The sequence below is a fragment of the Tachypleus tridentatus genome, chromosome 6 (genome assembly GCF_004210375.1).
Source record: "Tachypleus tridentatus isolate NWPU-2018 chromosome 6, ASM421037v1, whole genome shotgun sequence".
Taxonomy (NCBI): domain Eukaryota; kingdom Metazoa; phylum Arthropoda; class Merostomata; order Xiphosura; family Limulidae; genus Tachypleus; species Tachypleus tridentatus.
The window spans coordinates 50,190,835-50,215,312 of record NC_134830.1 but is presented as its reverse complement, the minus strand read 5'-3'; the positions used below and the strand labels follow the sequence as shown (position 1 = coordinate 50,215,312).

At 34.1% G+C, this 24,478-nt stretch overlaps 2 protein-coding genes across 8 annotated transcripts in view; one reads left to right on the top strand and one right to left on the bottom strand.

The window, feature by feature from the left end:
• Positions 1-3,745, top strand: part of LOC143252459 (uncharacterized) — a 58,923-nt gene extending 55,178 nt beyond the window's left edge. For all 6 annotated transcript variants that reach the window (XM_076504621.1, XM_076504617.1, XM_076504620.1 and 3 more), the window contains one exon: positions 1,123-3,745. In XM_076504621.1, coding sequence (XP_076360736.1) covers positions 1,123-1,323 — 201 coding nt within the window. In that variant the 3' untranslated portion in view covers positions 1,324-3,745. The remainder of the gene's footprint in view (positions 1-1,122) is intronic.
• Positions 1,123-24,478, bottom strand: part of LOC143252460 (parathyroid hormone/parathyroid hormone-related peptide receptor-like) — a 45,796-nt gene continuing 22,440 nt past the window's right edge. Inside the window, exons 5-14 of one of the 2 annotated variants that reach the window (XM_076504622.1) lie at positions 23,367-23,461; positions 22,251-22,419; positions 18,722-18,878; positions 17,158-17,218; positions 16,832-16,901; positions 13,765-13,856; positions 12,297-12,441; positions 11,232-11,273; positions 10,384-10,528; positions 1,123-6,683 (exon numbers count right to left, since the gene is read on the bottom strand). In XM_076504622.1, coding sequence (XP_076360737.1) covers positions 6,415-6,683; positions 10,384-10,528; positions 11,232-11,273; positions 12,297-12,441; positions 13,765-13,856; positions 16,832-16,901; positions 17,158-17,218; positions 18,722-18,878; positions 22,251-22,419; positions 23,367-23,461 — 1,245 coding nt within the window. In that variant the 3' untranslated portion in view covers positions 1,123-6,414. Of the gene's footprint in view, positions 6,684-7,436; positions 8,147-10,383; positions 10,529-11,231; positions 11,274-12,296; positions 12,442-13,764; positions 13,857-16,831; positions 16,902-17,157; positions 17,219-18,721; positions 18,879-22,250; positions 22,420-23,366; positions 23,462-24,478 lie in introns of those variants that run through there. The other variant, XM_076504623.1, reaches the window with a different exon arrangement.

Genomic DNA, 24,478 nt, shown 5'->3' with positions numbered 1-24,478 from the left:
ATGATTTATTATGTGTTAAGGTGTAGTAATTTTTTTATTTATAAAATTGCTTGTATGTGAGAAATGATTTAAAAGAAATTAATTGAATTATCATTTTTAGGTTCTTTCAGCTGCACAGTACTTTTATTTGTTGTATTTCAGCTTGGTTACTTTATAAACAAGTTGTATTGGTAGTAGAATAAATTATTTATAGCTTGAAAGTTGCATGATTTTTATATCCCTGCTTGTCTCTCTGTTTTTCTAGTTGCATGTATTGAATCTAATTAATATCACTAATTGTTTGTAAAAATTACTTTTACAATAATTATTTAGTACTTGATGCAAGACATGATTGATGTCAAAGAATGTTCTGTTAATTTGCCGTGGTTACTTTGTTTGTTTACTTGGTGGTTATCATCATAACTGAACAGTAGATTTTTATAAACATAATTTGTAGCTGATTTAGATAAGACTTTCTTGATGATAATGAAATAATTTAGGTTTTTCTAAGCTTGTTTTTTCACACACTTTTGTCAGTTAACTAATACAGGTATCTTGAAATCTAGACTTTATCGAAAATGAGAAGACGGACAAAGTTTAATGGTGTTAATTCAAAGAGTGAGGGAAAACTGAAGATACATTAAAACACTCTCTGAATTGCCAGTTTAATATGCTTTACATTTAGTTTAAAGCCTTAGACCAGTTGATGTTAGAGTAAAATATTAAATTAGACAAGAACTTGCAAATGTTATAAAACTGAAATTTTTTATAATTTCAGATGTTGATGTAGCCATAGAGTAATGTTTCATTGGTATTAAGGTGTTCACAAAAACTGTAATCACTTAATTTGATATAAATGTATGGCAAGTAAGAGAGTACCAACTATGACTGTATTTTAACAGTTAAATGTAATCAATTACAGAAATTCAGTGTAGTTTGTCATCTTATTCAGATTTGAGAATTTAATTTTCAAAGTCAGTAAAAACACTTCAGTAAAATGATGTGACATTAATAGATTATAGACTTTTACTGTGTGTAAAGTTTATACACAAAAAAAAATAGAGGAAAAGGAACAGACTCAAAGACAGGAGTGGCTCATTTTTGTAACAGTAGTTTCACTTATTTTTCAACTTCTTATTATAGGAGACGTCCTTTGCTGCAGCAAACCCTATAACTAGATCTGTGTCGTCTGCCAGTTCTCGCAATGTTGCATTATTGAAGAAGACACCTTCCTCTTCCAATTCTAGTGTTCTTTCACCTTGGCATGTTTCCACTGGTGAGAGCATGACACGACGAGAGAGCGAGAGACTCCATCATCGCACTGTAATGACCACAGAATTATGATTTGTTTCTTATGACTTTCCATTATTGCTAAAACATTTATATTCACTTTCTATTAACGTTTCTAGTAAATAATATTTCCTTATTATGACTTTGCTGTTTACATTCCCAGATAATTTTGTTATGTGTTGTGCTCTGTTTTCTTATTACATAAGGTAAGCACTGATATTTCCTTGACACACGTGCTTTATTATGTCTTGTAAAATACACATTTATGAATTCAGAATCTTGTTATATTAGACGTGGTTTTATTTTGTGTAAAATATATGTATTATTGTGTTATAGCTATTTAATTATTAAAAGTGTTACAGGATAAGACAAAAACAACAGATTCAGGAGAATCACGGACTGTCCTGTCTTATTCCATTCGTTGTGGAAGAATGAATATGTAATCTGTTAAATTAGTTTGGCATAATATTGTAGTAAAATACTGTTGCATCACAAGATTTTCACTAACCAAATATTTTATTTTGATTTCAAATTTGTAAATTTTATTTCTGGCTGTAGTTTACAATAAGCAGTAGATAATATTTTGGGATAAAATATTTACAGATATTAGTGTAAAATCATTACCATATTTAATAAAAAAGAAACATTTGTTAATGTTCTGTAAGGGTGATACTGTCAGTCATCTTTACAAATTACATTTGTATGGAAAGGGTTTTTTTTAATAAGTGTTCAAAGTGGTTAGTAGTTTAGTGGACTGTTTTTTAAAATATTAGCATTTGGTTCAGTAAGTAGACATGAAGATAAAATTCAGGGTTTTATCACAACCAACTTGTAGCTGTTTTATGGCATCAAATTTGTTTTAGAAAGTAAATGAAATGCTTCTATATGCTTGTACATGTAATCACATCAAGAAAGAAATTTTTTACTCTTTTAAAAAAAATGTGTTTTCTTCGTTAAAAGTAGTGCAAGTAATAACATTTTTTATTACTAGTACTCTAATTTATATAGGTTAACATTCTCATGGCATCTTCATATTTAATATCTTTCTGCATTTGGATATTATTTGATGTGGTTATTTCATTATGTAGCTAAAATTCTGTACTACAAACTACTGTTTGAGCAAAATATTTGTGTTGGCTTTTGTTGATAGATTCCAACCAGTTTAACTGAGATAGCCAAATTCTGTTACTTCTGTTAAACTGACTGGGTTGTATATAAACTATGTATTAGTTGTATGGATCTCTCTGTCTTTTTTGTGTATATGTACATCTAACTTTTTTTTTTTAGTGAAGTTTGTGAGGGTACAAATTGTAACTTTAGGAAGCACTTTATAGAAATTGGGCTGAGTTGTGTGTCGATATGGGCTTTAATAATAAAAAAGTTGAGTATTTTTGATACAAGAATTAAGTGACTTGTGCCATATTCTGTGGATATAAAACGAAATTTTCTGTTTCTAAATAATGTTTACTTCTAACTCAGTCTGTACGAATTTATTATATTATCTTGTTTAAATATCTATTGAAAACATAATTTATAAGATGAAAACCTTCAAGTATGGTAACATCATGTATGTACAATTGGAATGAATACGATTTCAAGTTATTTTTGAAAGTTTTAAAACTGATGTACATTCTAAATTTCTGACATATTGCAGTCATTTTGTATGTAAATGTCTGGGACCCTCAGTTAACAAATTTGGTTTACACAGTCTAGCTAGTTAGTTAAATGGAACAGAGGCTTAGAATGGACAATATGGAAAATCTTCGTGACCACAGTTTATTTCCTTCTTCACTCTGTACTAGCAGAGTTATAGGAGTTGAGTTATGTGGTTGCCATGGTAATAGTTTTCAGGATCTCTGCTTTAACCTGAAACAGAGTACCCCTGATAATTTTTTTTTTAATCTGGAATTAAACAAATCTAATTGAGATTATTTGAAATGACTTTTGATTTTATACTGATGTTATAAGTACTGTAAATATATTTAAAACATCTACCTGATTTGTATCAAAGTTATTCAAATTCACATTGAAAAGTTTCATTACTACACAAACTATTACATTCTTTAGTTAAGTGTTTCCAAATACAGGAAGTGTAAAGCATAGACATTCCATATTATCAACACTTAGTGGTTTTTTAAGCTATATGCTTTGATTTTATTTAATAATAAAACTATTACAAGATTCCAAGAAATCACTGTCATTGACTTTATACGTGCCATTTTAAAATTAGGCCTAATATACAGATTAGTGCAATTGAGATATTTTATTATAGCTGTGATGAAGTTGGTTTTTTTTTAATCTTTATATAAAGAGCATTTAATAAAGTAAGGTCTTTAATAGTTTTAGGCTATAGTATTCTTTCACTAATAATCTTCTTCCTTCAATTTACAGCGGGGTCTTAATAAAGTTTTACTAGTGCTTTTGTATGGATGACAGTTTGATCAAATTTCAATAAACTTCAGAATTTCGACACAGAGTTTGTTTCATTTTAATACTGTCTACCATACTTGTACAACTTGAGCTAAACGTGGCCTGGTGGTTAGCGTGTTGGGCTACAGTCCAGAATTCTAGAATCATGACACCGCTGAATATACTCCACACCTTCGGCTGTTATGTTATAAAAGTAACAGTCAGCCCTTTATAGCTTAGGGTTCTGCTTGCTCGCTGCCTTCTCTTGTCATTACTTCAAATTAAAGATGGCTGTATCGGAATTGTAAAACGCCTATTTAGCCCTCATGTGCTCAAGATGATATTTAATAAGGTTGAGATGAGCACAACAGGTTATGTGTAGTTTAGCCACGTTCCCATATCCAATTCATTTAAACGTTTGAGGAAGGTGGTTCGTTTTTGTTTTATCTGATAGAGCAAGAACGTGTTGTAACGTGATACTGCTATCCTTTCTTAACCAAATGATTACATTTACCCCACCCCACCCCCTCTCAGTGGCTCAGCTTATAAAGCTAAAACTTGGATTTCGATACCTGCAGTGAATAGCACACAGGTAGCCTGTTCAGTAGTTTTGTGCTCAACAAATAAAAGCCATTCTGTTCTTAGTTATAAAAATACTCTTTAATCCTCTTTATTTATTCGCATTTCGTTATATTTGCAATAGAGCTATTCAAATATCTCACATTTGCCAACCATGCGTATAAACCATAAGGAAGTATTCAGTTTGATTTCACTTCTGCAACAAACCGCGGCTCCAATCTTTCCAATACTTGTTTATTTTGTAAGAGTTCTTGTGGTCAACCAGTAGGTATGCTTTACTTGGTAAATTTTTGATATTCAAATGAAACGTAATTCTTTACTTGTTTTAGAATTTTTGCGCAAATTTACAGAAGGGCTGTCTTTTTTTATCCGCTCCTGATTTAAACTGATGTTTAAAACTAATCAACAGCTCACAGTGCCACCTGTTTGAGAGATCTTATGAATTGATAATCACTTACAGCGCGTGGTCAAAATTACAGAACATTTTTTGCACCAAAGGACGCGAACCTCGAACTTTGAGCCCGTGTACGCTGACCATCACATACAACATAATAATAATGGCTATATATATGTTGTATATCTGTGTCTACTTCACTGTAAATAATTCTAAAAACATAGAGTGAAATAGAATATATAAAACAATGTTAAACACCACACACATATATGCCATAGTTAGGGTCGACGGGGACTTTCTGACATCACCATGTGTCATCCAAAAATGAACATAGGCGGTTAACTTGACAATTAACGATTCCCGTAACAAAGCCTTGAATGCTTCCCTTAACCACAACCTTTTAAATTGTGTGCAAAACAACTAATAGTAGGAAAACTCGCATTTAAATAGCTGAATATTTATCTCCTACCTGAACTAGTTTAACATAAAGAAATACGTTTATTGTTATGTTAGCCGTTCAATAGCCATTATAACAGGAAAGACATTAAGTATAGTTGTATCATTCAGAAGATGGCGATTTAAAAATAAGCCTCCTCCCCTACAAATAATCTTGTTGCACATCTTAAATTAGGTAAAATACTTAAAACGGTGAACTGGATTAATTAGAATTGGAGTGATACATTCCTTAATCCAAATACAGTAACGGGTTTCTTACCTTATTTACCTTTGAATGCGTTATTTTATAAATCATGTGATGCCATTATGCTGTGGGAGTGTGTGTAATTAGACACGAGGAGTAGTTTTAGTTTATAGCATGGCTAGATGGTTCGGGCGCTCAACTATCTGAGGATCGCGGGTTCGAATCCCAGTCACACCAAACATGCTCGCCCTTTCAGCTGTAAAGCATTATAATCATTGGTAAAAGAGCAGCCCAAGAGTTAGTGGTGGGTGATGACTAGCTGTCTTCCCTCTAGTCTTACACTTATAAATTAGGGGCGGCTAACGCAAAAGAAAAAAGAAGAAACTTTAGATCATCAGACCTTATACGTAATAAACGACACACAATATTACTGGAAAATTTAGTGAAAAAATCGTGTAACGTATGGGCTGAAATATCAGGTTTTACAATATAACGCGTACAAAATGTCACGTTCTTTAAGTCTGTTTACCAACTGCCTTCAGTGTAGTCTATCAGGACAATATCAGGGAAGACAAGCAGAAATAAACATTGTATAACTCTGAGCGAGTATCCGAAACATGTTTGTTTTGAATTTCGCACAAAGCTACTCGAGGGCTATCTGTGCTAGCCGTCCCTAATTTAGTAGTGTAAGACTAGAGGGAAGGCAGCTAGTCATCACCACCCACCGCCAACTCTGGGGCTACTCTTTTACCAACGAATAGTGGGATTGACCATCACATTATAACGCTCCCATGGCTGAAAGGGCGAAAATGTTTGGCGCGACGAAAATGCGAATCCGCGACCCTCAGATTATGAGTCGCACGCCTTAACACGCTTGGCCATGCCGGGCCGTCCGAAACAACCAGAATGTTTCATGATAAAGCCTTTTCCTTGTTAAATATACAACTTTTCAAAACGACAACTTGTTCTATTAATAACAACAGTTATCTAAGATGTAACTATAAATGGTTTGAATACAATGTTCTGTTGCTTATAATAATTATTAACAGTATTTTCAATAAATTAACCATATCTCGAAAACATGCACGTTAATACGACAGGTCAATCTAGTTACTGATGCTCGTCACAGGCAACTTTCTTGTTGATCTGGCGAGTCATACTTCGGTTTCGTCGAATCTGGAGTTTCTTTACATTTGAAATTGACATCCAATAGCGAAGTGTGCAAGGAGCCACAAGGTTTACAACTGGAGCTGGGTTGAGTTGGATAGGTTAGTGTCTTGCTGTCTTGAAACGTAAAACTGTGAATCAGGTGAGGCGTGGTCTTTCCGTGGTGGTCTTTACGTGGGATAAGTGGTGAGGGGGTTGTACTCTGGATGATGTCTCGTTTGTCAACTGATCGTGAGAGAAGACAACAATCCTAATCATACATTTGACTGGAAAAAAAAAGCTAGTTCTGGGAGAGTAACAACAAAGAAAAATGTTTTTATCGTTGTCTTACACTCATAATAAAGATTATTTATTATGCATTATTAGCTCAGTATTTGAACTTAAGACTAGTCTAAATCTTTCGTGAGGTACTATTTGGATTAAGGCGGATAATGTCATTTATAGTGAACGTAGAAAGTTGAAGAATCAATGTAGTCTTACTGTAATGGACGTAGTGTGTATGTCAGTATATATATATATATATATATGTATGTATGTAACCGAACCTCACGTGTCATTTATTGAATGATACTAAAAGCAAAAATTCGTGAAAAAATTCACAGTTTGTATATTCAAGATTCAGACGACTATAAAAATAGCTATAGTATGTGCACCAACCATTTCTTTATAATAGAACACAAATTTAAATAAATGTACTCTCCCCATAACAAGAACGCGACTTTCACTACGACTATACCCAAAGGTTTAATTATATTATGTAATTTTAAATGTAGTACTGAGAAACTGGAGTTATTTTTAAATTTTTTTGCAATAAATGCTACAACTTTTAATATATAAAAACATCACAGGTTATATCAGTTCCGTACATTGAATCATTGTGATATAATGGCTAAATGGTACAATCTGGACACTTGTTACAGTGTCCATCTTTTCTACTTTTTAATGATATATGAATACTACGATTAGTAATTGCTGAAACAAACAGCCGCCTTAAGTAGGACGTCGTTTCTTCAAATGATTACAATTTTCTTGTATCTTGATTTATGAAATTTTCTTTAAGTAAGTTAGTTTTAAATAACTTTTATATAGAGAGATTAAATACATTATATTATGATGATTTTGGTGCCTGACCACATCATTACAGTTCATGTCGTCATTGCCAATCATGCTCTATCTGATTGTTGTGCATTTTGACAATAGTCTTGTATCGTAATTTCCATTTCGTAAGACTATCATATCTAAAACACACACACACCAATCCTATCTGCATGTTTTCTATAATCCATCTCGTGTACGAGGACGGTGGTTTTTTCAAGCGCTCACTTTAACAATCACATAAAAATACATTAATGACTTGATTGTATATTTTCTCATAAAAGAGCATGAATATTCATTTTATTATTCACATGTTTGAGGTATGTAATGGTTAAAAGAAAGGCATGACTACAAATCTTTATCTTGGTGAGCCTGTTGGCCTTGTTTTCACATGGAGATCCCTCTTGACTATGTTGTATACAATTGCCATGACCCTGTGGGCAGCTTTCGCCATTGGTCTTTGTATTTGTTGATTCTCATCTGTAACAGGATGTCACACCTCGTTCATCATGATTAGTGTACGACTTGTTGCAGGTCTCTTTCTGGAAGGCCTTCGTATCGCACGTTGATCCATATTCCTTTGTTGTCCAATGCTTTTAAATAGAAGATATATTCCCAAGTTGGAAATTATAAATCTCCAATCTGAGCATATCTTTACGGTCTGAGAGTATGAATATTTTGCACTGTAAATAACTGTTACACACCTTTCATAAAAGCGATTAATTTCAGTGGTATCACAATGTCAAAATGTTGTTCCGATACATTCCGCTCTACCGCGACTTTATATCAGCTGTAGTTGTCACATGGACTTGTTGATTTACATATATAGAATCATTTTAATATAATATACCCAAATCTCTGTATAATTAGCTCTATTAGTCTTACTTTTAATCAGAAATTATGAAGATGAAATAATAACAAAACATTTGATAACTTGTTGTTCTTTATCACATCGAAAGCCATTCCTTGCTGTAGAATTAAAACGCGGAATGGATCACAAAATTATGCATGTTTCCAAGTAATCTTGCATTATCAGATACTTTACCGAATATACTCATACTTTGTACTTAAACGTTTATGCATATTTAAATCATAATATAAAAATAAAACTTTTCATTGTTATTACTATGGTGAAAGATAAAATAAGAACAATTATGATTTTTTTCTAGATAAAGGTTTAGAAGAGTTTTATATTGTGCTGTTTGCTCTAGTTGTGAAATAAGATAAAGTATAACTAAATATATATTTGTACAATCATGGAGGTCATTTTATTAAATTTTCGTACGACCAGGAAGAGATGAAATTTATCATCAGGTTTTGTACTTTGGCATACTCATAAAGAGATGAAAAGTACCGTAAGATAACGTAAGAACCGTAAGAAATTGGTCTTGATAACAAAGGTTAAGCCTAACGTACATTGTATAGTTATGCCATTAAACGAAAGAGGATACCACTACTATATCAATATAATTTTGTATAGCTGACAAATGAAATAAAATGAACGTATTCTAGTTTGATATTAGCTGTGAAATGACAGGAAGATGAAAATATATATAAAAAATAATTAAATGTTTTGGGTAATTGCAAGAAACTTACTCTGTTTTAAGCGTACAGATGAACATAATAAACAACTTTCTCCGTTAAGGTAAACTTTCTACGCAAACGTTCTATTTTAAAGAACTCCTTATTCTAGGAGAACATTTTTTCAAACATTAAAGAGGTTATAATAAATTGTATAGGTTAATAGTAGGGCCATATCTGGAGTACTGTATTCAGTACTGGGCTCCTTATCCTTGGAAAAAGTACCGTAAAATAATGTAGTCAAATTAATTATGATGACATAGGTTAAGTCTAGCATGCATAGCTTTGTTATGTCATAAAACGAAAGAAGACCGCTATTACCGCAGGTAATTTTGTACAACATAAAGTATAATTCAATGTTATATAGTTGTACAATCATGAAGGAACTGAAATGTTAGAAAGGGTTCATAGAAAAGCTACCAGGAAAGTTGTGAAGGTTATATGATTGAGATACGTAAGATTGCTAAATGAATCGATAGTATTGATGCATCATATTTGTTTTTAATTTTGTGCTTAATGGTAAGAATAGTACGACTATGGGACATAAATATATTTTAGAATTATATATGCCATTTTCATATGAGGCAGCTTTATTTTTCTAACATGGTGGTTGGGTTGTCTTCATATGTGTTATATGCGGAAAATCTAAGGGATTTTAAAGAAATACTTGAATGATAAGGGCTGGGTTTGAATATTTTGTATTTCATTTTAAAATTTAGTATAGTGAAAGGAGGCCTAGTGGGAGCAACAAAACCCTTGTTGTCTTTACAGTATATACAATATTTCAGGTTTTAAACATCATAAGAGCATCAAGTGTTCTTTCGAGATGTTCCATAAATATTCGTTAGTTATCAACACTAAGTTTTGAAAGTCGTAATTTAAAAATCTATATCTCATGCCCAATAATATCGGGATGTTTAGGATAAACAAATTACGAGTAAATATTTTTAGATGGTTTCTGATCCACCAACGTTGCAGTGAAAATAACTTTATATATATATATATTCTATAAGAACAACCGTTCTTGGCATTTTAACTTATACATAAATAAATATATATGTATACTTTTACGAAGCCTTCTAAATCAAAGGGTCTGAATATTTTAATTTTTATTTTGGTGTTTCATAGGGCAACGACGTTGATTCCGAATATTAATGACAACTAAAATAGATGACTACTATGACATGAGTGTATCACACAAAAAGTAATGCATTACTGACAATCAAACACAGCTAAAACTAAACTTTACCAGAACAAGAGTGAAAGGACTGGACTGAACTCCGACCTCGGCTAAGATACGTAAGTGACTGTGTTAGGATGGACTGGTGCGAACGAATTGAATGACTGTTTTCGATCCACCAATGATGCCATAGTTTACGTAGCTCTTGCTGTACCTTTATGAAATTAACAAATACAACATAAAATAGAACATAAAACTTTCCCTATATATTTTATATACACAAGTAGATGTAATAAGTAAAGATAGTCCATTTGCTGCAGGTATGTAAATTGTTTAACATTTGATTAAAATCAGGTTTGACGCCTTGGTATTTCAATAATTGTATAAACAGATAACATTAATATTGAATAACCTGTAATTAATGACCATCAGTTGATAAAGACCAAGTTAACCTGTTTATCACATACTAATACATACATGTGGAGTAAAACTCCTATTAGTTCTCTGCCATAAAGAAACGGTAACAGAACTGTTTACTTACTTGTTTACCGCATGAAAAACTATTATTTAACAAATATCTTGACTATGGTGTCTGCTTATATCTTGTGAACTGCTAAACCGATTGTCAACAAACCTAGAATGGCATGAGGGATAGTGTTCGGATCAGAACCCGTTATATCCTAGCTAGATCTTTCCCGTACATCAGTCAGTTCTCAGTAAAGTACCTTCAAGTGGTGATACTACTATTAAAGTGTCGTCAGTACACAGTGAGAATACAAAATATCAACAGATCTTAAATCAACTCTTCGTTAGAGAATCGATACCCCAAGGTTTACTTCACGTAGTCACATAACCACTTACTCTCTTCTCCGGTAATAATCGTAGCTACATTACATATGTTTGTCTAAACAACTTACCTCTCCATTACAGAAACAATACAGCAGACCAACGAAGAATCCCTATAATAAACAAAGATAGTGTGTTGAAATTATGAAAAACAGAATCAAATAAAATAGTTTATTATTTGTTTGTTGTTGTTTTTTAATTTCGCGTAAAGCTACTCGAGGGCTATCTGCGCTGGCCGTCCATAATTTAGCAGTGTAAGACTAGAGGGAAGGCAGCTAGTCATCACCACCCACCGCCAACTCTTGGGCTACTCTTTTACCAACGAATAGTGGGATTGACGGTTACATTATAACGCCCTCACGACTGAAAGGGCAAGCATGTTTGGTGTGACCGGGAAAATACTTTAACGTGTCGCAAATGATATTTTTTCATAATATTATTGCAGAATGTCTTGGAACATTTTTGTTATGAAGGACGAGCAGTAAATCAGTAGAGTGTCAACAACAAAACAGCAAGGTGTCGATAAAACAAGAGAGAGCAAATATTACACCCGAGTATCAATAATACAGAAGTGTCAATATAACAGCAAGGTGTCAATAAAGAGAGAGCAAATATTACAGCAAAGTATCAATAATATAGGAGAATGTCAGTATAACAGAAAAGTGTCAGTAATATAGGAGAGTGTCAGTAATACAGGAGAGTGTCAATATTACAGAAAAATGTTAATAATACAGGAGAGTGTCAATATAACAGTAAGGTGTCAATAAAAGAAGAGAGAGCAAATTTTACAGCAAAGTATCAATAATATAGGAGAGCGTCAGTATAACAGAAGAGTGTCAATAATATAGGAGAGTGTCAGTATAACAGAAGAGTGTCAATATAACAGAAGAGTGCCAGTGAAAAACAGTATAAAACAGGAGTGTCAATATAAAAGCAGAGTGTCAATAAAAAGCATGGTTTCAATTAAGTAGGAGAGTGCTAGTCAAATAAGAGAGTGTTTATAAATTTGGCATTGTTGATGGTATGTGTTTGAAATGATAAATTCACATATTAAATCTGTTTTCACTTTCAGTTTCTGTCTACTATACAATTAGAATCTTGACTCAAGCTGTTCATCCATTGCAGCCAAGACTCACCTGGAATGAAGAGAACAGCATATCGATGTAGAGCCAGATGACCTCTACTGTCCTGTTGACATCAGCAGAGAAGGACATCCCCAGCAACACAGCATAATGCACACCAAACAGCGGAACTAGCACCAAAGTGGATCGGAACCACTTCCTGTCCAGAGAAAATGGACATTAAAGCAATTCGATCACTTACAGATTTCTAATGGGATGATCCTAGATAGTGAACCAGTTTTTATCACCACAAGTGGCAATTGATTGACACAAGCCTCTTACTGTTCTACAGTTTCAATATAGTATCAAAATATAAGTCTAATATTATCTTCTTCACATCCACCCACTACCACTACATACACATACCAACTCTTCTCCACATTCCCCACTACCACCATTCTCCACATTACCCACTACCACCACAGACACATACCAAGTCTTCTCCACATCCACCCACTACCACTACAGACACATACCAAGTCTTCTCCACATCCCCTACCACTACAGACACATACCAAGTTTTCTCCACATCCCCCACCATTACATACACGTACCAACTCTTCTCCACATCCCCCACTACCACTACAGACACACACCAAGTCTTTCTCACATCCCCACTATTACATACACATACCAGGCTCTTTCTCACATCCCCTACTACTACTACGGACACATACTAAGTTCTTCTACACGTCCCTCACTACTACTACGGACACATACCAGGTCTTTCTCACATCCCCTACTATTACATACGCATACCAGGCTTTTTTTTCACGTCCCCACTACTACTACTATAGACATATACCAGGTCTTTCTCACGTCCTACTACTACTACGGACGCATACCAGGTCTTCTCACATCCCTACTACTACTACGGACACATACCAAGTTTTCTCCACATCCCCCTACCACTACGGACACATACCCGGTTTTCTCACGTCCCACTACCATTACGTACGCATACCGGATCTTTCTCACATCCCCACTACTACTACGGACACATACCAGGTCTTTCTCACATCCCCCACCATTACATACACATACCAGTTTTCTCCACATCCCCACTACCACTACAGACACATACCAAGTCTTCTCCACATCCCCCACCATTACATACACATACCAACTCTTCTCCACATCCCCCACTACCACTACAGACACATACCAAGTCTTCTCCACATCCACCCACTACCACTACATACACATACCAAGTCTTCTCCACATACATTCCCCACCATTACAGACACATACCAAGTCTTCTCCACATCCCCCACCATTACATACACATACCAAGTTTTCTCCACACCCCTCAACATTACAGACACATAAGGAAAAGTCCTTTCCACACGCTTCTACCAGGACAGACACATAGCAAGTCTTCTCTACATCTCCCATCACAACTACAGACATATAAAGTCTTCGCATTCCCACAACACACACACTTAACAAGTTATTGCAAATCTTTTTTTGTAACTTGACTCACCGGTATCCGTATCTGTTAGGCTGGGATCTTAACGTCACGAATATCTTCAGAAACAAGACACGAGTAACGTTCACAAAAAATATGAAGTTCACCTGTTTATAAACAATAACAACATAATCTTAAATCGAGGAAGAATACGGTATTGCCAAATATATGCTTAAGCGTAGTGGTCTATATGAAAAAAAATTAGCACAGCTTGCTTAATACTTGCTTTACCTTACACCTGTTTGCATACATGTGTGTAGGATTGTTCTTATGTGGACTAACAACCACATTGTTAAACCTTCCACCCAATGCCAGGTTGCATTACATTTTGCTATGACAAGGGTTTGGATTATACGAACCGTAGAAGTCACAGGACACAACACAGGCAGTCCAATACTGTTCTGAATTTTTTAATTGAATCAAGTTTTGAATAATCTGTTGCAAAACTTGTCGATAACTATAAAGACTTACTTCATTTTATCATTAATAAGTAACTCATGACGTTTCTACATTTTCTGCTTTGGGTGTTTCGTCTGAATTTCTGTAACTATTGTCGTTGTCTAAATTACAAGTGTAAAATTAAAACTGAATGGACTGTTGTGGTTAAATAAAGTCGTTGCCAGTTTAAAAATGTGTGGTCAATATTAATCACTGAAAGAACATAATGAAATAGTCATTGATGCAGCGTGTTCGTGGGTACGAGGCAAGTAGGAATTTAACTACATACATTTTGGAAGAGACACTTGTGTTTCTGTTGGATTTATTTGAACTATCTTAAAATATTATAGATTTTAATAACGTAAACGATAATATGTTTGTTTTTAGCTCCGATTACACTATGTAACACAAATTTTGTTCCTGGAGAGCGTATGTTATTATTATTCAATTGCTTATGTTGTAAAAGTACAGAAAATGGCCATAATTCCCTTCAAACTTTGCTTTTGTGACCTAAATAATGAAATTTAGAAATTAACCTATTTTCTATGTAAAAACGGGCAAATTTGCAAATTTTCCTTTACATATGGTCTGAATAAAACAACATATGAATCAAGATTTACATGTATTTGTACTAAAGTTATACAAAAATGTTTAGAAGTGAGTAGATTTTCAAGATTTGCGGCTCATTCCCATTATAGAGCAGCACAGCTTTGAGGCTTATGGATGAGCTATCAATGAAGAGACGCCACTCGTTCGGATTACAGGCAACTCAATTGCCTCGCACAGACCGGATACATTGTGGCAGGAGCAGAACCCATTTTGACGAGTGAAGAAGCTTGAAAAATGTCGATGACGCTTCCTCTGACTTGCGACTTGCACGCTTTCATCTAAAAAATCTCACTCCTTGAGCCTAGATATCAAAAGCTCTGCATTCGACTTTGTTAGACCAAGATCTCTGATCAAGTCATTGAAGTCTCTTTGGTTGGGGTAGTATGGGTTTCTCTCACCAGCTGCACCTCTGAAATTGTAATCTGGATCTTCAACGTCTACCTCCTCTTCTGATATGCTGCTCTCTTCTGAGGATGGCTGCTTTCTCTCTGGTGGAGTGAATACAGGGAGCTCAGGGCAGTGTAGCACTGGAGCGATGGATGATGGAATGTCCGGATGCATGATAGCAGATGCATTCTTGCCAGCTAAATGTTTGAAATGGTCCATCATGCAGAAGTAGCAATTGCTTTAGTGGTCAGTGAGTTCACGCCAAGTTCTTGAAATAGTGAACTTCGTGGCTTTATTTTCCCCTCTGTACAATCCTGCAAAAGAGCAAAATAAAATTGTTATTATGAAGAATAAATTTATTTCATCCACAACTAATGTGTAAGAGGTTCATGCAAAATATTTTATATGTGATATTTTTTCTATACTATTGGAAATAAAAAAACAAATTAAAAGATATTTAAATTTTAAAAAGGTCTAAAATTTGTATAATATAAAATATTGCTATTCAAACAAGCAAAGATTGTCTGTCTTACCTTCTAGTTTTTTTGTTGTTGTGTGTTGTGTTTTGTTTTTTTTTGCAGTGCTCGCAAGTAAAATGAGGTGCCCAGGGTTTGCCAAGATCCCCGACGGGCATGCCTTGTAGGCTTCACACATTTTAGCAGATACTGTCACAGAGTACTTTTTCGCTCTTGTCTTGATAAATTGGCCACATATATAGCAGAATGCGTCTGGAGAATGCTTGCAGCTTCTTGGTGCTATCTCTCATAAAATCAAATAGGTCTATACGTTCACTTAAGCAGGTAGAACTAAATTGAAGTGGTGAGCCCCTCTATATACATTACTATGGAAAGTTCTAGAAAATTCTAAAAGGTTCTAGAAAATTCTCTATCAGCTACTCAGCACTGAATCTACCTGGTATGTTCTGGAAAATGGGTAAATTTGAAAATTTTATTACCCATGTCAGAAAAGCAAAGTTTGAAGAGAAAAATATGTTTTTCCATTTACTTTAGGCATAAGCAACTGAGAAATAACACTTTCTATCCAGGAATAAGAAAAAGTAAAAATTTTGTTACATAGTGTTATCAATGGCGCATCTGACATTGTAAAAAATAACATTACATCCTTAGAGGTGATAACAATATATTTTGAGATTCATATGTATCAGGCATCCTCACCAGAGGAATACTACGTATTAGAAAAACCTCTTTAAAATCTATCATACCAATATGTAAGAGATAAGAGAACTCTGAAATAATATAAAACATGCTTATGATTGGGGTTGATCTCTGGAAACTAATTGGAAAACATGTATCTCAAAACGGCAGGTATGGGTGTTAATACTTTTACTAGTAAATCAGAGAACAATTTTCGACCTTCTTAGGTTGTCTTGAGGTTAAAAGATGATGAACTTTAGATCTGAGACGTTGTGAACTACAGACAGTGAATAATAACTTTAGATCTGAGACGTTGTGAGCTACAGACAATGAATAGTAACTTTAGACCTGGAAACATGTTATCATCATCAGTCTATGAAAAGAAAATTACATTTAATCAACTTTGAGATGACAAAAGAAAGAGTGAACACTGACATTCCCAAACATGATGTATCTCCAATGAGAGTTCATTAGTCCCAAAGAAACAAACTTACAATAATTGTCGTCGTGATAGGTGCCCGGATGATCCAAAAATATCCAAGATTATCATTGGTTGTCCAACACCTAGAGGAAGGAACTTAAAGTTAGGCGCCATGTAAATTTGTTCAAAGAACCTTAGCAGTTGTGATATATTTGAACCATAATCCAATAATTGATTGAACTCAGCTCAGAGAAAGTTAAATGTGTCAAACGTTTCATGCTTTTGAGGTGATTAATAAAGAAACATTTTTAGCATGAATTTTATACGTAAGCCTTGTTTGTTTTTAAGTATAATAATCTGAAACTAAATGAAATATTCAAAGAAAGGACGACAACTTACAAGGTGTCTTCCAGTAGTACGCGTACTACAACCCATGGAATGATAAATAGAATCGGAAGACCTGTTAAAACAACAACAAAAAGGTACATATTATAAACCCTGGTGTAACTTAGCTAAACGACAAAATATTGGAAAACCAATAGGATTAAAAATCAGTTACAGGTGGTGTTTATATATATGTATATATACATTCCTCTTAAATTTTCCATTGTACCATCATATTGGAAGCCCATTCCCAACATTTGGACAACTTCTGGCATTAAAAGAGTAATTGTTAAAGCGTTATATTACATTCATATGTAAGTAGCATTTAAAAAAAAATCGTTTGCAATCTTCGTCATCTCAGATGATGGGTTCTGGCATTACATGAAAGGCTTCTTGAGCACTGACGTATGGGAGGCAAAAGATAAATGAAATATTATATATTCTTACACACCTCTAATCTTGAGTTACATTAGAATTATGATAAAGAATGCAGAAAAACTTGTAGTTATTTTGTTTTTATGACAATATATAAATATATATATATATATAGTAACTTTCTATTGGAAGCTGTTTCTATAACACACACACACACATATATATATATGTACATATATCTTTTGACTTACGATATTCCCGAATTTGTTTTAGTTATTTGATTTCTCCTACAATAAGTATAGAGGTTCTGAAGAAATATAAATTCTTCCGCAAATATACAGCCTACACAAATCAAAGAAGGTGATGCATCTTAATAACAATATCCCATGTAAGTTTTTAATGTTTGATAGTTCGTGTAAAGTGAGCAGTGGTTGTTCGATAATTTGTGTAAAGTAAGTTGTGGTTGTTTGCTATTTTCCGTAGTGTTATACTAAGGTGGTCTGCTTTGTTGTTTTTTTTATGACGTTTTTGAGTATTCTGAAATCAGTATCAGTTAAAAAAAAATTATCTTTAAAAATCGAAACGTCTGACGTTATCCAAATATCGAAACACTGATGGGAATGATGATGCGATAGATCTTTTATTTATTTCAATTTTTAAAATAAATAATGGATACACAATGTACTATCTGCACTGCGGTCACCACAAGTATGAAAACCCGATTTTTATCATGCTAATCCTCATAGCTAGTGACTGCTGGGTGTTTTAAATGTTGTTGACGAAATGAGTTGTTTTTTTTATATTTCTAGCATTAGCTTAGCACAAAGTAAATATACAGATATTACATGTGAAATAAATAATGCATTTTCATAAAGACACCACCCCTAGTGACTAAAACTGTAGCGTTGCGATTCTATAGAGAACACTTTTCAATTTAAGTCATTATTAAGGAAAACCTATATTTTGCGAATTACGTAATGATGTTACTATATGTTGGGTTAGGATTAACAGTTTATTTTTCGCCTACAAAGTAAGAAACTAAACAGATTTTTTTGTGTTGAGAAAGGTTGGATAATATAATTTATTTTCTTCATGAATTTCTCAAATAGTTGGAAATGTTTTAGCTGCCCTAGGCGTATGTTAAGATTTATCTTACATGATGAAACGTTTCATAATGTGATATTGGTTTGATTGATATACTTACCCCATCCCATTACGACGTAGATGGTGATACCATTGTTGTCGGTAAACATAGCCAAAAATATGAGATTGTGAAGGTAAAGTCCTTCCATGAGGATCCAACTGTAATTAGCCATCAGAAAATAGTGCCAGAAACTGGTGAACAATTTACAGTCTATATTCTGTAATAATAGGGCATTTAACCATTAGAAAATAGTTCCAAAAAACTGCTGAACAGTTTATATTCTGTAACAATGTCTTATTACATTTTCTCTATCTTTATATTAAATGTTAGTATTTTGTTTTTACGAGGCCTGTTAAAAAAATACGCGGACTGACGTCATAAAACAAAATGTACTTTATTTAGAAGTTACGGGTCTGGGACCCCTTCAAAGTACTCTCCTTCCCAACGCACACACTTATCCCAACGGTGTTTCCACTTGTTGAAACAGTCCTGGTACGCTTCTTTTGTAATGTCCTCCAGCTCCTTCGTCGCATTTGCCTTAATCTCGGGAATCGTCTCAAATCTTCTTCCTTTCAAGGGTCTTTTGAGTTTGGGGAACAAGAAAAAATCGCAAGGAGCAAGGTCAGGTGAGTAGGGGGGTGGGGAAGAACAGTGATCAAGTGTTTGGCCAAAAACTCACGAGTTCTGAGGCACAAATTTTGCAGCAGCGCGGTGCATCTGCAATTTTTTCGGTCAAAATCTCGTAACAAGATCCAACTGATATCCCACACTCTTCAGCAAGCTCCCTGACAGTCAGACGTCGAGTTGCCCGCACCAGGGTGTTGATTTTGTCGACGTGTGGGTCGTCAGTTGACGTGGAAGGACGTCCAGGACGCTCATAATCTTCAATGGACTGTCGACCATCCTTAAAATGTTCATGCCACTTGAAACATGCCATACGATTCATAGCAACATAACCGTAAGCCGTGTTAAGCATAGCAAAAGTTTCAGTCGCATATTTTCCAAGTTTAACACAAAATTTCACAGCAAGTCGTTGCTCCTTCAGGTCATTCATTCTGAAATCCGCCAAACGAAAAAATCGCACTTCACTTAAAACTGCGTAGCTAATACACAAATGAAGATATCTGCAATCGGGAAACGGCGTCGTAAACAGCTGATCTGTGCGAACCTAGCGACACCAAGCAGATTCCCCTGGAACCAACTGGAGCCGCGCAATTCAAACAGTCCGCGTATTTTTTGAACAGCCCTCGTAATTAAGGTACAAGTCGCAATAACCCTAACATTTAAGACTTTTCGGTCGAATTGTGAGAATAAACTAAGCCTTTTACCAGTTTAGTGCGTCTACAGGTTTTCTGTAAGTGACGTATTTAGGCTTGCCAAATCTGATAACAGAATTTGATAAAATATAAAATCCTTTAAAAAAAAAGAAAACGTCTTTTCGCTCATGCGCATCACACACACACACAGTATTACGAAACTATACATTACAGCTTGTTTTCATTTAAAATTAAAAGATACTATTTGTAAATTATTCAAATTCAGTACGTGTGTAATTTTCGTTAAGTTATTTTGCGGTCAGTTTGAGTGATTCGTTGATCAATCACAAATGCTCATTCTTTTTCAAAGAATTTAGCTTTATTTGAAATAAAAAGCAAGGCTTAACACTATAAACTGCATCAACTTTGTATAGGCGATTAAACCAGTTGAAATATGCTCTGAGTAACAATGTTGCATTTCGCACTAGAACTCTGTTTTGGTTTTTTATACACATATTATAAATACCTCCATAAGTTATGCGCATATATTCGACGAGTTTATAACACCAGTTACTAAAATGTATTTAGTTTATTAGCTGCCAGTGAACTGGTAGCTTCAACAAATAACTCATATTTGTATATTATCATTCATATATTTATCAAACTTTCTTTTCAAATCATTCACATTTACTACCTCCACAGCATCTGAAAACAACCCATTTGGTTGGCGAACCATTCTACATACAAAAAAAAAATGTCTTAGCTGAAGATATCTTCTTCCTTGCCTAAATCTGTATTTGTGTTCCCTAGTTCTATAATTCTCGCTGTTAAGTGTGAAAATTATTGATGCATCAACTTTATCAATTCCTTTTACAATCTTAAACACTTCAATAAGATCCACGCTAACCCTTCTTTTTTCAAGAAAAAACAATTTTAAGGATCTTAATCTGTCCTCATATGACAATCCCTCCATCTCAGGTACCATTTTTATCAACTCTTCTTTGAACTCTTTCCAGCAATTCAATCTTTCCTAACGTAAAGAGCCTAAGACTGGACAAAATATTCCAAATGTGGCCTAACCAGTGACCTATACAATGAAATTACATTCTCATTAAATTTGTATTCAACATTTCTGTAGGTACATTTTAAAATCCTATTTACTTTACCACTAGCAACAGTGATTTTTTGGCCTAAGACTGATCAACTATTACACCAAATCCTTTTACATGACATTGTTCAGTTTATTTCCATCCAAATTATACTTATAATTCAAATTATGATAACCAACATGCAATATATTGCATTTATCATAATTAAAACCCATCTGACATTTATTTACCCAACTCATTAAATGACCTAAGTTACTTTGTAAATCAACAGCATCCAAGACCTTAATATTATTTGTAAATTTAATTAATTACATCAGTCAGTGACGTAATGGAATAACAAACACAAGAAAGCTTCGATTTGGGAACATTTTTGGAAAAGTTTTTCGTTGTTTTGTTTTTTAACAGCACCACCTAGCAGCTGTTTGGTTCCATTTTTTTTTCCTTTCTTACAGATATATAACAATTAAATTTTCATTTCAGAATCTTTGATCTAAAAATACACCTAAAATAATAATAACGATGTTGATATATTAAATGGATTGTTTTGTTTTTTTAAATTAAGCACAAAGCTACACAATGGGCTAACCCTGCTATGCCCACCACTTGTATCGAAAACCCGGTTTATAGCGTTGTAAGTCCGCAGACTTGCCGCTATGCCACTGGGGGAAGGGGGCTACACGGTTTATAAACTATTTTCAACCCACAACTTTCGCAAACCTTCAAGATCTTTCTAAAAATTAGCGAAGTTTTTAATTTTATAACAGATGTTTTATGTCTACAAGTTATAGGCACGTCTATCCATCCACAAGCACTTTACAATAATATAAAGAATTCAATTCAAACTAGAAGCTTTCTGTCACTTATAACTTTCATAGAAATATCTTTTCCACTGAGGTTTTCCTTGTAGTAATTTAAATAATCTACAAGAATTCAGTGAAAACCGATTTTGTCCACAGTATCTATAAAAGTATACGTTTCAGATTACAAAGTGTACGCAGAATAATTATCAATGGTATTGCATTTCTATTTGTGGCCATTACAAACTGAAAAACAAAACAAAAACAACCAATAACAGAACACCGTCTTATTGAATTGTAAACAGATATTTTAATTATAGTAAAATATCTAATATTTCCTTAACTGGCCGAGTCAATAAAAATCAAAGCAATATTAATGTTTCTTCATACTAAGAAATGGTTCAAAACACAACCAAGTAAAACGTACACTTCTAGACTGCATGAACTTAGTAACGCCACCTATAGAAACTTTCACGTTACTTTGGAGTCCCATCCCGGTGATGAATAGGGAATCTTTCAAGAGAAACATCAAGGCTCTCATAATGAACGACAAAAACAGTTGCATGTGCAACTTGTTTCTTGGACAACGGATTTTCCTGAAAGGAAAGTGTCACACGTTAAACGAATGTTTGTAAAAACAGAGAAATAAATTGTTAGTACTTACTCTCTTCGTGTTATCAGCATGAGAATATTTAGGAGTATTAAAAGAAACAAATGTATTATTAGTACTTTCTACGGTTCAACATGAAATAACAAAGAACTCGACTGTCAGTACTTACTGTATTGTTTTGTCGACAACTCTAACAGTAGTAGAGTAGCTTTGTGCGAAATTAAAAACAAACAAAAAAAAAACTTTGATACAAGAAGTTTAACAACAATAATATTGTTAGCAACAAGAAGAATAAACAACAATATTGTTAACAGCAAGAAGAATAAACAACAATATTGTTAGTTGTTTGTTTGTTTGTTTTGAATTTCGCACAAAGCTATTTGAGTGCTATCTGTGCTAGCCGTCCCTAATTAAGCAGTGTAAGACTAAAGGGAAGGCAGGTAGTTATCACCACCCACCGCTAACTCTTGGGCTACTCTTTTACCAACGAATAGTGGGGTTGACCGTCACATTATAACGCCCCTACGACTGGGAGGGCGAGCATGTTCGGCGCGACGGGGATACGAACCCGCGACCCTCAGATTACGAGTCGCACGCCTTAACACGCTTGGCCATGCCAGGCCATATTGTTAGCAACAAGAAGAATAAACAACAATATTGTTACCAGCAAAAAGAGTAACAATATTATTAGCAACAAGAAAAATGAGCAACAATATTGCTACCAGCAAGAAACCACAGAATTAAAAATCTAATTTTTGGTATTCAAGGTCCGATTATTCACACAGATCATATTTTATAATCTTTATGTAGGTTCAACCTGCCTCAGGAACGTAATGGGCATAACAAAGATCTTACTATTTCTGTAGGTTCAACTCAACTCAGGGACGCAACGGTCGTAATAGAGATCTTACGATGTCAGTTGGTTCAACTTACCTCAGGAACGCCAAAATGAGAAACGCAACAACCAAGGCAGAGAATGATATGGTGTAGCCGACTTTAGATATCAATTTGATGGTGGATATATGTGGCTAAGAAAAACAAACAAACATTAGTTTAGAAATTTTTAAACTGACCAAGTTTCATGTAATTATTTAACTCTATATTTCATAAAACACATTTAATAATTTACAATTTCGTGTAAATATATTTATCCGAATCGTAAAAAAACTTGTTGTAATCAAGTATCTAAATTAAGAAAAACAGTGTAAAATGTATTAAAGATAAAAATATTTAATATTTTTTTATAAGTGAAGACATTCATGACAAACTAGAAAGACTCACTTAAAAAAAAACATTTTAATAATTCGTTTGAATCGAATTCACTGGTATTTATATAATAAACAGGGTTTACACACTTTAATTCTGGGCAATAAGGTAAATATTCAGTCATAAGAATAAGTTCAAATCCCTCCACACCAAACATGCTCGCCCTTTCCGCCGTGGAGATGTTATAAATCTACGCTCTATCCCACTATTCGCTGATAAAAGAACAGCTAAAGAGTTGGCGATGGGTGATGATTGACCAGCTGCCTTCCCTCTAGGATTACAATAAAATAGCATCTCAACAACAGCAAAGTGAGACAAAGACTAAAGACGGTGATATCTATCTGCCCCGCTATAGGCGCTGACATCAGCAAATTCGACGTTTTATACGTGTTTTTTTGTCTTTCTAAACTAAGTTTCTAAACAGATTGGAAAATATTTTAAAGATAACTTAGTTTAGAAAGACAAAAAACACTTACAAAACGTCGAACTTGTTGATGTGAGCGCCTATAGCGGTATAATTGGATATCACCGTCTCTAGTCTTTGTCTCACTTTCCTGTTGTTGAGATGCTATTTTATTGTGTTATTTTTACTGCATTTTTACTCATGGAAAAGTGTTTTACGAACGATGTCGAATTTAAAAGAAAAGTTATTTTGTGCGCCAAACAGAAATGGGAATCGTGCAGCCAGTAAAAAGTACACAGTGAGTAAGGCAAATGTATGTCGTTGGCGTGGTATGAAAACCAACTTGTTTTCTTGCAAGAAAAGTACAAAGTCATTT